The sequence below is a fragment of the Perca fluviatilis genome, chromosome 1 (assembly GCF_010015445.1).
Source record: "Perca fluviatilis chromosome 1, GENO_Pfluv_1.0, whole genome shotgun sequence".
NCBI lineage: Eukaryota > Metazoa > Chordata > Actinopteri > Perciformes > Percidae > Perca > Perca fluviatilis.
Genome location: NC_053112.1, coordinates 29,883,862 through 29,899,085, shown reverse-complemented (window position 1 = coordinate 29,899,085; position 15,224 = coordinate 29,883,862). Strand labels below are relative to the sequence as shown.

At 41.0% G+C, this 15,224-nt stretch overlaps 1 protein-coding gene across 1 annotated transcript in view; it reads right to left on the bottom strand.

The window, feature by feature from the left end:
- Window positions 1–11,333, bottom strand: part of npnta (nephronectin a) — a 56,001-nt gene extending 44,668 nt beyond the window's left edge. The window contains 3 exon segments of the mRNA XM_039800691.1: window positions 1,079–1,132; window positions 1,135–1,178; window positions 10,987–11,333. Coding sequence (XP_039656625.1) covers window positions 1,079–1,132; window positions 1,135–1,178; window positions 10,987–11,057 — 169 coding nt within the window. The 5' untranslated portion in view covers window positions 11,058–11,333.
- Window positions 11,334–15,224: the final 3,891 nt, after the last annotated feature.

Here is a 15,224-nt window from a genome sequence, read left to right as displayed (position 1 = left end):
CCCCCAGGTTCAGGGGTGTCGGACTGGGGGTGGAAAGGGGACTGAGTACCCAAGGCCCTCATTTAAGGATGGCCCAAAAAGATGCTAGAATGAATAGCTGTGGATGTGGAGAGGGACCCATAGAGAATGCCTTTCTACAGGGCCCAAAATTTTGTCCTACGCTCCTGCTCAGGTTACAGTCATCATGTTAAGCTAATTGACTGTTGGCTGTACCTTCATATTGATCAGACATATATGAGAGTGGAATTGATTTTCTCATCTATCTCTTGGGAAGGAAACCAAAAAGTATCAAAATATTTCCCAAAATGTCTAACTATTCCTCCAAGTTTCTTGTTGCTAAGTTCCTGCTTTGTTAACCCCTATTTCTGTGTTAACCTTTTCTTGATTAAACCCCCACAGCAAAGTAGCTATACCAGCACAGGCACCAAGCCATGCAGAGGATTTGGTGGCCAGATATGAAACCCATGTTAGTATATTCACACCTTCCTGGGTAGCATTACAGGAGAGCAGAGGGTCTTTACACAATGTAAATATGTCGGATATGTGACGTGTTAATATTTTATACAGTTCATGGCGTATGGTCATGACAGGACACATCCTTGGAATCCTCTAAGTGGCGTTGCTGAATATAAAGATGAGTTGAGGTCTGTACACCTGACAACACCATGGATTGTGTTCACACCGCTTGTTCTAGCAGCATGAGCTGCCTTGTTTATGCACGCAATCTATACTCAATCTCCCATCTACCCTTGAATGTGTCTACCTGCAGCTACAGTCTCACCCTCATTATGGCCACCCGCAGTGTGAATATAAATGCCAGCCTTTCCTCCGGTCCCACCAGCCATTACAATCAATCTTTACTCAAAGATTGTCCCAGGTGTGATGCACCATTAGCTGGATGTGTTTCTGTTGTGACAACGTGCACGTGTGTGTGTGCTTCCCCGAGCCTCCTGTTACTATAGTAGTAGTGCTGCAGCATCTCCTGTGTCTAATAGCATCTTTAACCCCAGCTTGAAACCTCACAACCTTGTTAGCCCTGTTTGCCCCCAGCAGCAGCAGCAGGCATGGTGGCACTCACGCTGGCAGTGACCCCAGGAACGGCGTGTCCATCCCCAGCAGCAGTCCACCCTGGCCCGTATCGACACAGGCCAGTGGACGAGGCCATCTGCCGTGGCCACCTGTGAGGGGATGACATAATTAGTTCACAGCCAATTAAAATGTCTTAATGAAAAGCAGGGGCCTTTTCAATGTTGTTTGGAGAGAGGCTTCAAAGAGTTCACATGATTCATTTAATTTTCCTGCTGTGGAGAGAACAGACTAGTATAAAGTGTGCATGTGTGGTGGTTGTGGTGGTGGTGGTGGTGGTGGGGGGGAGTTGCCCTTGTCTGAATTGAAAGTCTAAGGATAGAAGGTGTTGCATGTTGTACAGATTGTAAAGCCCTTTAATGCAAATTTGTGATTTTGGGTTAATAAAACTAACTTTACTTGACTAATGTGTTCTATGTTTTTAAGTATATAATAGCTCTTCAAAAGCACTGAAAGGCCAAATTCGGTCACATACTATATTGGAATATGTCAGAAAATAGTGAAAATGCCTATTAAACTTTCCCAGAACCCAAGGGGACATCTTTCAATAAAAAATTTTAATCTAACAAATGTTCCAAAATGCAAAGACATCCAGTTTACTATCATGTAAGACAAAGAACAGCAGCACATAATCACATTAGAGAAGCTGGGACCAGGAAATGTTTGACATTTTTGCTTGAACTTGAATATAGAATATAAAACTCACTCTACATTATCTCAGGGTGTTAAAGGCTAACTTTTCATGACTTCCAGCAGATTATCTTTGTGTCATGAAAATAAAACTCATAGCACATCAGACATTGCACAAACCAACGTGATCTGATGTGCTATCAATGTTATTGCTTTCAACACAGGTCTCCAGTTTGACTCAAACTGGAGATCTGTGTTGAAAGCCTGCCAGACCCGATTTGAATGTAGCCTTCAGTGTGCATCAGTGCACCACCGACACTGGCATCTGAGCAGACCACATTACCGTTGTGTTCATTATAAGGCTTGTGAATCAGATAAGAAGCTATATGTACTGCCTGGTGCCCTTGAAAATACAATATGTTTCCTATCTCCATCTAGTACATTAACACATGTATAGAGCATGTGTCACTGTACCATGTGTTTAAAGAATCTATCAGGCAATATCATGACAGTGGAAGATAATATCAGTCCTGCTACATGGAGAACATGCAGGTATTAGTGTGTATAGAGATATAGGTTATTTCCAAACCACTGCAATTCCTCTAAGAGAAATTACAGCCGTATGTTTTTGTTACACCATGTTCTATTCTGCTCAGAGCGAGAAATAGCTTCTTGGCAGACAGTGCCATGTGGATTACCTTTTTATCTGTACCAAGGCTCACCACATATTTATGGAGAGAATAGAGCAAAGGGATGAGTCCATTTAAGGATACTGATGAAAATCCAAGCCGCATGCTTTGAGTGCCTGGCTCTGAGATGTTACCAAAATTCTAGCGAAGAATAAAAACTCAGTCAAAACTTGATGGCAGACTCAGGGTCCAGATAAAAGACATTACATAGAATAAATCTAGATGCATCTCCTTCAGCACTGAGACTGGTCTTTCATTAGCATTACTGTAAAAGAGGTCATGAGCATATGAGAGTTTTGCATTACCTGAATTGACTATGCAGGTTATTAGTTGTACAGAAGAAACACTGTTAATCCAGTTACAAAAGAGAAGAAGGAATTCTCTAGATATCTTCCTGTACACAATTGATGCTTTCTTTTGTGCCTTGATGAGAGAGTGAGGCTGTTGCTCAGTATTCAAGGCACATCCTTTGCCACATCCCTGCCTGTTAGTGTCTCTATGCCAAGATGTGAAAATGTTAATGCTTGCCCCCGCTGCCAATCACCTCACTGGAGAAAAAACCCAGATGGATGCTAAGTGAAACTGGCAGATCCAGGGAAAATGTTTGTCTGCTGCCTGAAAAGCAGGGAGGCAGTCAGGCAAGGGAACACAAAGTAGGAGAGAGGAGAGGAGAGGAGGAGAGGAGAGGAGAGTAAATGGAAAAAGGAAATTAAAGAGACTAAAGGAAACAAAATGAAAAGGAAAGGGAAGGAGGAAAGTAAACGAAAGAGAACCAAAACCAAACAGAATGAAAGGGTCTGGACAGCAGCCAGGTTTAGGTGCCACTATTTCTGCAAGTGGCATGCACCCACCGACACACATGTCCAAATATGTCCCTGGCTGTCCCTCCATATTGTAAACAAGACCATCTTTGCAAAATTGGCAGCTTTAAAAATACATCTGACAAGCTCCAATGACATTTCAGTGGTATTTAAATCTGGTGTTTTCACCCTGATGTTCTTGTAAACATGCGCTCTTTGATTTATTCATAGCATCCTGTAATTTTCATCTTAGAATATGGAGGCATCATGTGGGAAGAGTGTATGCTGATATGTGTGCATCTGCTCCTGTATAACCTAATGGTCTCATAGTCCTTTGCAGTTATATGACATTACTAAGTAATCATTGCACCTGATGACTCCCAGCGGAATGCTGCGCATGCCAGATACACCTTCATATTCAACAGTTTAAAAAATATTCTGTGGATTAAACTGGTATTTTGAATTCCAGAGCTCCGTTTAAATGTCAACAGGCAAGGTTTTGTCTTCTTTATAGTCATTGTGCTTAACTAAAAGTTATTTTCAAATACCAGAAACTCTGCCATAGCACCAATCTTGTTCCTTGATCTCTCAATCTAGAATACTTTTTTTTTTTTTTTCATTTTGCACCATCAAAACAAATCAGCAAATTAATGACTGATGCTTGTTATTCTGCCAGTATCTTTGGGATTCTTTATATTTCCACAAGTTGCTTTGAAAATCACATCTAACAGTATGTTGACTGCCAGATGTCTAGAGAACTGATACCGAGTATGCAGCTAATTAGCTTTAACTTCACTGGCCAATGTAGTCATCTTGTGTGACTTTGGTACTTGAAAGTTATGTGATGGAAATGTTCTCATTTGGCATTCCCATTATTTTGTCCATCGGTTAAGAGCCAAAAATTCACTGGTTCCTACTGTTCAAATGTAATTATTTACTGGTTATCTCAGTCCTCTATTATGGTAAATTGAATATATATATATATATAATATATATATATATAATTTTATTTTCCCCATTATGATTATGATCCCCAAACCCAAGTTGATGTTCACAAATTGCTTTATATATATATATATATATATATATATATATATATATATATATATATATATATATATATATAATGCAATTGTGAACATCAACTTGGGTTCGGGATCATAATGGAAAAAGGGAGATAAGGCCATAAAAAACAGATGGAACCAAGAAAAAGTCAATGGTCTATTATGACAACTGAATCTAAGATTTGTAGTTTTTCCAGTATGATAATGTGGTAGAGCTGATATTTTGTTTGCCCAGAGGATTTTAACAAAAAAAATAGTTTTCTCAACATGTCAGGATGAGAACGGCATGACGTTTGTTTCTGAGCACATGACATTAATGAGACTATGAACAAAGGAGCAGAGTTTGAACTCCAACGGGCTCCCAGTGGATGGTGGGCGAGAGGTGTCTGGGAGGTCGTTTGGTGATGTGAACCTCATGAGACGCAACAGGTCCTGGACTATTGAATCAAATATTTCCCTCTTGTGCTTTCTCCTACATACTCATAAATAAAACACACACACGCTGAATTTAGCCGGAGGCAGTTGTGCACCGCAACGCGCTCTGAACTTAAAACTGAGGGTTTACTACAATTCACCAGCTCACCTACTCATCACACCAACTCTGCAGCAATGTCAAATACACATTTTCTTAGAACATGTGTATTATGGCTTGACAATTACAATGAATCTCAATCAATAATGAGAGTTACAGTGACACTGCACTGCACTTTTTTAGATACATCTTGTCCCCAGTGATATTCTACTTAACAGAGAGCTGGCATATCAAATGGACTTGAACATAATACCTATATTTATTACCCTGGGGCTCTGAATACTGATGCTAAATTACACTAAGCCTTGAAGGAACTCGAGCAGATAATTATTACCCTTCACGCATGCCTTGTGACACCCTTCCTCTCAAGCACACGCTATCAGACAAGGTTGTTCCAGGAGAACCTGAGAGGTTGATATTCACTATGGGGACGCCATCCTTCTTCCATTGTTTTACTAATGGATACAGAGCTGGCCGATCTCCCCTGCCTGACAGTGTAGACTAATCAGTCCATCGCTCAGAGGAGTAGTGTGGGGTGCAGCGTGATAATCGGGACTGTGGAGGTATATAATTGAATCTATCTATCTATCATCCATCCATACTGAAGCATGCAAAGCGTGACTGATTTCTCTCACACACACCCATAGATGTTGATTGCTGCATTTGTAGCACCTTGGTGTGAAAGACTTGCTTGGACCTGCCAGGCTGAGCTAAAGGCACGAGCTCGTGGAGTCATAAGGTGTCTGGCGTCTTAATGAACCACCTCGGCTGCACGCGCTGCCAGATCTGCATGCAGCCTGCCAAGTCTATCACATTAACACACAGCACCATGTGGGATATTGACAAATATCTGAGGTAAATCAGCTGGCCTATTTAAAAAAAAAGAATGCTTTTCTATACAAAGAAGACAGTGGAAGGTATTTACTAAGTGACCAGAAGAATAACAAGCACCTGTATGATGTAATGCAATGCAACACAATAGCGCTCCAATAAACACTGCTACTAAAATGTCTTTGTTGACACTTTTGTGGCACTTTTCATGCTGTGCGTTGACACACTTCAATAGAACACCGTATTGAAAGATGTCCATCTCATTTACATCTGTGGAGGAGCCAAATGTTGGAAACACCTTACAATATACCACAATGGAGAAGGTTATTTTACATTATGTTACATTGCTTTGGCAGAACTTTTCGCCCTAACTGACTTACGATAAGTGCATTCAACCTCTGTAGGAACAGAAGGTAGATGTTGTCGACGATTGTTAAGTGCACTCTTTCCAAACAAACAGCTGAAAGCATGTTCAGTGCTGCAATTCAAGTGCTTAGAAGAGTATTTTTAAAGGAATGAATCACTTGAAAGTACTAACATTGCATGTCTACATTGCAGCCTGAAAAGGCTTTCTGGAGCGAAAGAAAAGCAGCGACTCTGCTGTCCTCCGTGGGTTTAATTCATGACTGTGGGATTTAAACCCATAGACTACAGCCTCACAAATTTCCACAGAATCAACTCCGGCACAAGTGTCTTGTGACAGAGTGTATTGTGAAGCAGACCCTGCCAACAAGCCACCTGACCTTGCTACAACTCTTTGTTTGTGAGCAGTGACGGACTGGTAATCTGGCATTTGGGCAGATTTGGGCAGATGCCAGAGGGGCCGCGGGCCCTCATGGGCCGTTTGGGCCAGCCGGCCAATCAGAGAGCCGCATGATTGTCACAGCCATGCGGCCACTTAAAGCGCCCATATTATGCTCATTTTCAGGGTCATAACTGTATTTTAAGGTTGTACCAGAAGAGGTTTACATGGTTTAATTTTCAAAAAACACGATATTTTTGTTGTACTGCACAGCTCTCTCTCACTGCTGCAGATCCTCTTTTCACCTGGTTTCTGTTTTAGCTACAGAGTGAGACCTCTTTTCTTCTTCTTCTGTACTATCTTTGATTGCACTCGCACATGCGCAGTAGCTCAGATGTAGATCATGTCAGCTAGCTAACTCTAGAGACAGTAAAAGAAAGCCCGTTTCTCCAACTTTGGTCAGTTACAAGGCAGGATTAGCTGGGAGACTTCTAAATTAGGGTGCACATGTAAGTAGTTCTTTTGTAGATTGTGTGTGTTGTAGCAGTGCTTTGCTATTGAGAACGAGGTAGCATGCTAGCGTTAGCATTAGCGTTAGCATGCTAGCGTTAGCTACGCTACGAGCTAACGGTTGTGGTTAGCCAGCTTGTTTCAGATTGTGACGTCACAAGCCGGGCCGATTTTGAACAGCTCACCAGGAGACTGAAGGCAGGACACATTCAGAAACCGTATATCCCTCAAAACAGCATGGATGGATTTTTTTCAAAGTTTGTATGTGTGTGGAAGCACCAGAGACACAAAATAACACCCCAAATCCCAGAAAAAGTGTTTTTTTCATAATATGGGCACTTTAATTGTAAACAGAGGCCCATATAATTTCTCTCAGCCCCCTTTCAAGCATCAATAATAAAGCTCTTTGGTTTAACTATAGTCAAATTTGTCCAAATCCTTAACACTTAGTGAAATGTAATCTGATCAGTATTTGTACCACATGAGTCTCTCAATATTACAGTCATGGTTACCCTCTACAGTCACAAACTTTTGCATTAGTCTGTATTGTTTTGTAGCAAAATTACTTATTCAGATCAGATGTTCAAAAACGTAAACGTGCATGGTTTGAAATAAAACAAATCTACCTGCATTTCTTTTATTTGAATATTTGTTTGCAAAAGTTAAAATGAAGCAATGCCTTCTGGGAATTTCAAGACAGAATCGAGTAGACCGCGTCTTTATACTGTCTATGGTCTGCGTCAGCGTGGTTGTTGGAAGTTGAAAATTGGAAGTTGGAAGCTATACTGTTGACAAAAAAATTAATCTAGGCATCAAGCGACACAAGTGGGGTGGGGGCAGAGAAAAAGAGAGAGAAATATAAGAGAGCACTGTTGGCTGACGTTGAAAAATGCTGCAAACTGACTGATTTGTTTTTAAAATCATTAAGTCCAGCTTCAGCTAGCATTAGCGCTAATACTGCTAGCATGTTAGCGACGCATCTGAGCCAGCACACCAGGGAGAAAGACAAGACAGGACAGTGAGGAATATGAGGAAGAGGAAGAACAAAACGAGCAAGAGGAGGATGAAGAGATAGACATGGATAACGAATCTATGGAACTAACCAACACAGAACAACAAGCCTGCCGTGGGTCTGAATGTGGATTACCAAAAGCAACAGAGATGGAGACCAAAGCTGCAGGAGGGAGTGTAGGTACAGTAAGTTTGGCTACTTCAGAATATTATATTATTATGGAGTGGCTGGCTATGATGATTTATTCTTTTTTTTTTAATATATGTCTAGGTTTTGGTGCAGTTGTTTATAGCATGGGAGTTTACGTTCACCATCACTGGGGCTATCAAAAGTGCGTTCCATCTGCGACCCCCACCGGTGGGCCGCTGTGGTTGGAAATGCCAGGGCCGTTTTTTTGTTCCCAGTCCGTCACTGTTTGTGAGCTATTCTCACTCTTTCTTTCTTTGTATAAAAGGACTGAGCCAGGGGTGTCGGACTGGGGGGAAAAAAGGGGACTGAGTACCCAGGGCCCTTATGTGAGGAGGGCCAAAAAAGATGCTAGAATGAATAGCTGTGGATGTGGGGAGGGGCCCATAGAAAATACCTTTCTACAGGGCCCAGAATTTTATGCTACACACGCTGGACTGAGCAACACGTCTATGCTGGTTTACTTAAATCACATATGACTGAAGACATGGCTAGACTGTTATGGTCACCACTGGTAATAATAGGTTTCATTGTCCATGTAGCACTTACACTTGCTCAGTGAAAATGACGCAACAAAAAAGCAGAAAGAGACATAATGTTAGTCATAAACTGGAGTGCGGTATGCTGAGTTTTCAGTTTCAGTTTGTTTAGTGAAGTACAGCACTTGAATGCATGTTTCTCAATAAAAGACAACACTGAACAGAGAGTTTTATTGTTCACTCTCAGAAAACATACGGCAAGGTTACACTTTAAATCTCTTCTATGACTCCTAATAAAGATATCGGCACATTCTTCATTACTACATTGACATACGCTAGATGTTAAACACTGAGAAAACTAGAAATGTATTCTTTTTTAAACTTCATAATGCTTGTTGAGTTAACCATAAAATTCTCATTCCCAACCTCTGAAAGCCCAAATGTGGGTCTGAAATTACAACGCCAACATAACCTGGCACCAGTCCACGGCTTCGGATTATTACTGAGGAGGTCTGGTATGTGCTGCTTGGCAGCATTGGACTTAAAAATTTAGTGACATCACTAGGGAAGAATATCCTCTACTGTATGTGTGTATGTATTTAGGCTGCTATGTAACATGACATGAAACCGGCTGTCCTTGAGTCCTTGGTTGGAATAAAGAGTGACAACAACAATTGCAACAGCACAATGTTTTTAATGACAGATTTGCAGGTAAGCATATTATGTGCAGCTATGGGAGAACAAAATGATCTTGCCAATTTTGCCCGTGAAGGACCCTTTAGGACTAGATGGATAAGCCTGTTAGGATAGCTCTCAAAAAGGCAATAAGTAAGAGAGAGCAGGTAATAAATGGCTTTTTTGCTTGTGCTCGGTCTCAGGGGATATTCTCTCAATGAATTAATATTGAGGCAGAGACTCAGGCCCGGGCAAGTTTATACCCATAAAAATTGGCAAATTATGGCCGTGGTGACAAGCCACTCCATCAGCAGGGATGTTAATAATGTACAATATGCTGCTGCTAGGTTAAAGTAAATGATGATTACACAAAGGCAATGCGTGAAATGAAAGTTAAAGCCCTACACATCTCATCAGACCACGACCTGTCACACAGACATCAGCCATGGGGATTAAGAAAAAGACAAGTCCTAAATAATAATAATATTGGATGTGCTTGCAAATGCCCTTCTCCTTCATTCTCACTATCACACACACTTTTACTTCTTGCTAAAAACTAATATCCAAATCGCTCCTTCTGAAATACTTATGAACACAGCAGCAGAAAACGAAATTAAAAGCGCCAAGGAGGGGAAAAAAAAGGCTATATACCTCAAAATGTCAAAATCTATCAACAAGCAGGTGGAATGGCAGTCAGCCTCAAAGGGCTTTTTGAAATGCATGCACACTATTTCAATAACAATTACCTCCAATAATCTTCAAAAGTGTTTTCATTCATTTGTGAAACATGAGAAAGGATCCTGCTTTGTGGCTGAGCCTGTCTGACAGAGATACATGAGGGAAAATAAAGTACAATACTTGGCTGCATTCTCTGTTGGAGATGTAGGGAATTTGGCAGTAGGACTCTGTTTGTGTAACTCTCTCATTGTTTGGATGGTCTTCGGTCCAATTTTATTCTGATCTCTAGAAATCCATCACAATATGACACACAATAAGAGATGGAATATAGTGTCGATTTTACACAATTCTTCAAACTGTAAAAGCACTCTTTAAATAGTCCTACAAATTAGCCTTCTGCCAATGAACATGAATGGTGCAATTACTTTTTCCACAAACAATTTAGAAATATGTTTTTACTTGTTCCAGTGTTGCTAAATTACAACTTGTTTTTATGATGCTTGGTTGTAAAAAGTAAAAATGAAAACAATAAAGCACCTATAGGCAGATCGAAATCTTGGACACATGCATTCTTTGGGGTCTGGCACGTCTTCACACCTCTGTCTTTACATACTTCATCAGACTCGTGTTTGAACATGAAGCACCGGGCAACGTGCTGTCACATCACTTTACAATCAGCCTGATATCTGCACGAGACAAGAACCGCTTGGTGCGATGTCTGAACATGGGGGAAAAAAAACTGCGTCTGCTATAACAGAATGTGTGTGCTCCGAGGCGCAAAACCACTTGGCTTATTACTGTTTTCGTCAGAATAAAAGTTAGGATGATACACGAATCACAGTGCATTTTAGCGCACGTCATTTCACAGGAGCAACATGTTTTCACTCACATCTAATTTGAGTTTTGCAGTTTGGATTATCTTAAAATAATGCTTCAGTTTGCAACCACTCCAGTAAGCTATCTTTAACCAAAGGCGCAGTTTTTTGTTGTTGTTGCAGAAACAGCCTATAAATGGATTGAACTGTGATGCAGGCTCTTAATCAAAATTATTTCAACCATGTGCCCTCCTTACCTGCCATCAAAGTCTGCACTTGCTCCAAAGCAGCAGCTGCACAACAACGTCAACTTTATCCATAAATCCATGATTTGGGGAGTTACGCGCCCACGCTGCTTGTTATTCTCCGTAATCCAAAATCACCGGGTAGGAAACCGCGGAGGAAACAATTAGACGAGTTTCTGTGACGCACGCTGAAGGTGCACAGGTAGTCAATGTCTGCTGGCGTCCGTCAGACTGTTCATGTGCGATATTCAGGAGATACGGGAGTGGAAATCAGTCCGCTTACTGGAAGTAGAGTGACCCCGATGTGTGCGTGAGTGTGCGTGTAGAGCGGGACGCTCTCTGCTGGGAAGAAAGCGCACCTCTCTGCTTTTTTTTTTTTTTCTCTCTCTCTCTCTCTACAAGTTCAGTCAGCGGGCTCTCCAACCAACAGCACCCACTGCAGTCAGACCTCGCCTCCAGTCTTTTAAATGACCAGCGGTCAAAACACTGCGGATATCCAGCCAGCCGCACGTGTGGGACTTCACATGTAACGTCATGACCTGTACAGCCAAGACGAAGAGCCTCCAGCCGCAGCTCCGTGCCGCGCATGCTTCGGAAATGCCTTCATTAATTGCATAGCCTGCTGAGACACGCAGGTGCTTCGGCCACCCAGGTAGATGTTGCTCACACGGTAAAGACAATGCAGGGGAAATTACTGAAGGTACATTTGGAGAGTCCAAGATAAACTGCACAAACAACAAAATGAGTGGTTTGACATTGTTCAGAGTAGCTAGGCTTCTTGAATAAATAGAAAGCCTTTTGTTGGACCTTTACTTATTAAGCACTTCGTGGTATGGCTTTTGATTGAAATAGTTGTTGGTATATTGATTATAGATACTAGATCTGTGTCTGCTTTGTGTCAAAACATATTTTTGTCGATTGCGTTATTGTAAAAAGAGGAGCAATCAGCTGCTTTTCTTGAATGCATTTTCCCCCATCATACTTTGCACATCTTGACAATACGATGCACCTTTTATGTAATTGCTGGGTCTTTATTATTTCCATTCTTCAACAAGAGGTCAAGTCTGGAACCAATTATCTCCTGCCTGACTCAAAGGCAGCACTTCATATTAAACAAGTCTGGTGAATTGCACCCCCTATCTGGGGGCAAAATGATAAAGCTCTGCCTTATTGCCACACTTCTGCCTCGAGAATCAAAGTCAGTCAGTCAATAAAATAATCCTAAAACTGAACGCCATGATTTCCAGTAGCCTAATAGAGCAGGAGATGGATGAGATGAAGGTTTGATATGATTACTGCTGGCTGCGCAGTCGACGCCGTCTTTTGATACATGGCATTGTTGCCTTGTTACGCCCCGTCACCGATTTGATAATAAATCTACTGTATGGCACAGAGACGTTTGCCATCTCTGGAAGCAAGTGATCGGAGAAATGTGTATAATTAAACTATTAATCACATTGTTTCCATGGCTGGACTGTGAGAATGTGATTCCATGATAATGTATTACATTTAAAAACAAATTATGGGTTATGCAGATCCTCTAAATTATACCACATTACCAATAATATGTTGTGGAGAACTAATGCTGATCATATGAAACTTGTATATGTCAGATCACCTAAACGCAACTCGCACAAAAAAAGTATTTTTGTAATGTGGGTGAACTCACCCTTTAATGAACCCCGTGGAGGAAGAGGAGTCATTAGTTACATCCTGAACAGACTGCTACAGCAGACTAAAGTAGAAAATAAACACAAAAATAGAATACAAGCAGAGATATCCTAAACTGGGGATATATAAGGTGACAGCATATGTGAGAAGCATCAGGGAATAGATTGCAACATTAGGGTGTGCAAAATAACAGCAGCTGGGACCTGCTGTAGCAACCAAAGATGAAATGTGTGCATAACAATTTGTTGTTATTCCCGACTTCTATGATTATGCTCAACGTTGTTCATTAGAAAAAATATACAAGTGAAATGGAAATGTCATGGTAATGCATGTTAAACAGTAGATATAAAAGCATGATATTTAAGATAATTAAAAGGGCAGCAGAGGCCCCTTGTATCCATTCCATCAGGGATTGTATTTTATATGAGTGCCTTTTTTAGTAACTGAACAAACAAGGTTACTATTTGTAAAATGGGACAATTCATACCAACAGGGAGGGACACCAAATATGGGGCAACGAACTGTTGCCGACAAACGGCCATAAAACTGCCAGCGTAATGACGTTGAAAACCTAGAGCAGATGAGTTTTAATTACAAGTAATAACTGAAGTTAATTAAACAATGAAAGCACCATTATTTCCTACAGGTTTTCTGCTGCAACAAATTGTTCAGGTCAGAGCTGCTTTTTAAACCTGCACAAATATTGAAGAGATGTCAACTGAGTTTTACATCAAAGTGTTAATCCATGATTATATCAAACCCTTACTAGCAGCACATACATAAATACTACTCATTGATTAAATCTACTATGTATATACGTTTTCTTCAATCACAGGTCCTTTTTTCTCCAAACTTAAAAAAATAAATCATTTATTTTCGTGTCCATCTCACATCTTGTCAAATTTTCTATTCATGTCAATCAGTTAAATACATAAACTAGAGACTATCTTGTGATAGGATCACTCCAGCTGCAACGCCACATCAGGCTAGAGGTGCAGAGTGGGGGAGCCATTCCCTACTTCCTACCTCACTACTTCCTGCCCCTCTGCGAGTTTGAAAATGGGTGGGGTCCGACAACACCCATTTTGAAACTCGTCCTTCATTTTAATCTCAGTTTAGAGTGTCTTGTACTTTTTTTCCCCCTTTCCCCTGCTGCTGCAACAGTGTGAATTTCCCCATTGTGGGATTATTAAAAGGAGTTTGAATCTTGAATCTACACACCTGTAAAGTTTTGTGAGTGCATTTTGCATGATTGCAACATTATCACAGTGACAAAATGTGGCAGCAAATAAATAACAAATAAACACCTGGCAAAGTAGTCAAATCGCCTCCGTGGCAGTTCCCGCTACAGTCGGTGTCTCCAGGACAACATTTTGCCATGATGACACACACACAAACAATGCCAGTGTCACGGCTGGTAAAAATGCATCCAGCTCAGTGTATCACTGACTCTTATCTGTACTCATAGAAAGGCTTCACAAGGCTGACCATTAGTAAAAGACCACTATCTATTTACATAGAAATAAGCTCAGATATCTCACCTATTTTCTCTAAACAAAGAATCTTGTTTAGTCACCTTCCATCCTAAAGTGTTTGGGTTAAATTGACCTACTTCACACTTCAATATTCTCCTATCTCTCATGCAAGCTTTAAGTAGTGCCACCTACTCTCTCTTTTTCTATGCCTATGAATTTCTGTAATGTGCACTTGTGCAGAGCCACAAACTGAACAGGGAGTCAGACTTCTCCTTTTGAAATAATTCCGGTCCTTGGAAGGAGCAATGTCTGGCCATTCACCTCAGGATAGATTGACTCTGCTGCCTGAATTCAGATGAGCCCGGCGCTGGAAAAGCCTGCACCTCTCTCGTCTATCCCTTTAGTGTGAGCAAGAAAACTAGCTTTCCGGCTACCTCCCCTGATTTCTCAAGCAGCCGCGATACACTGTCAAAGGTGACAACACAGGATTTTTCAGAGAAACTGATAACCACTTTAACCTGGAATAATGAAAACTTAAAGGGGCTAGAGTGTGCCTAAAGTATTCAGGTTTGGAAATACGGAGCGTATTGTGTGATTTTCAGCTACAAGGCAATTGAATGTGCATCTAATCAAGCACACTGACCTTTTTGCCAGCATCATAAAATATGCATTGCGGCTGAACATATTACTGCATGCATACCATATTCACATTCATTCTTTATGAGGAATAATCACTTTCTCTGTAGAACAATGGCAAATGCTATATTTTATTTCTCTCTTTCTATAGCCTCCTCTCTCTCTGTCATCACACACACACACACACAACACACACAGTAGATAATGATAATTCCCCATCTGATCTTCAAGTGCAGATGACTTTTATCACAGAATTTCTGAATTCTTCTCTTAATACCAACAGAGGGAACAGAGAAAGGTGACTGTCGAGTTCTATCACAGAAGGCCTCATACAGACTATTTGCAAAAACAGCATGTGGAAGTATGGTGTGCTTAATTCACGATGTGGGTGTGTAATTCCTGCTGCTTCTGTTTACGCTGACAGCTTGATAACACAATTTAGGCAAAGACACAAACGCAACGAAGCAG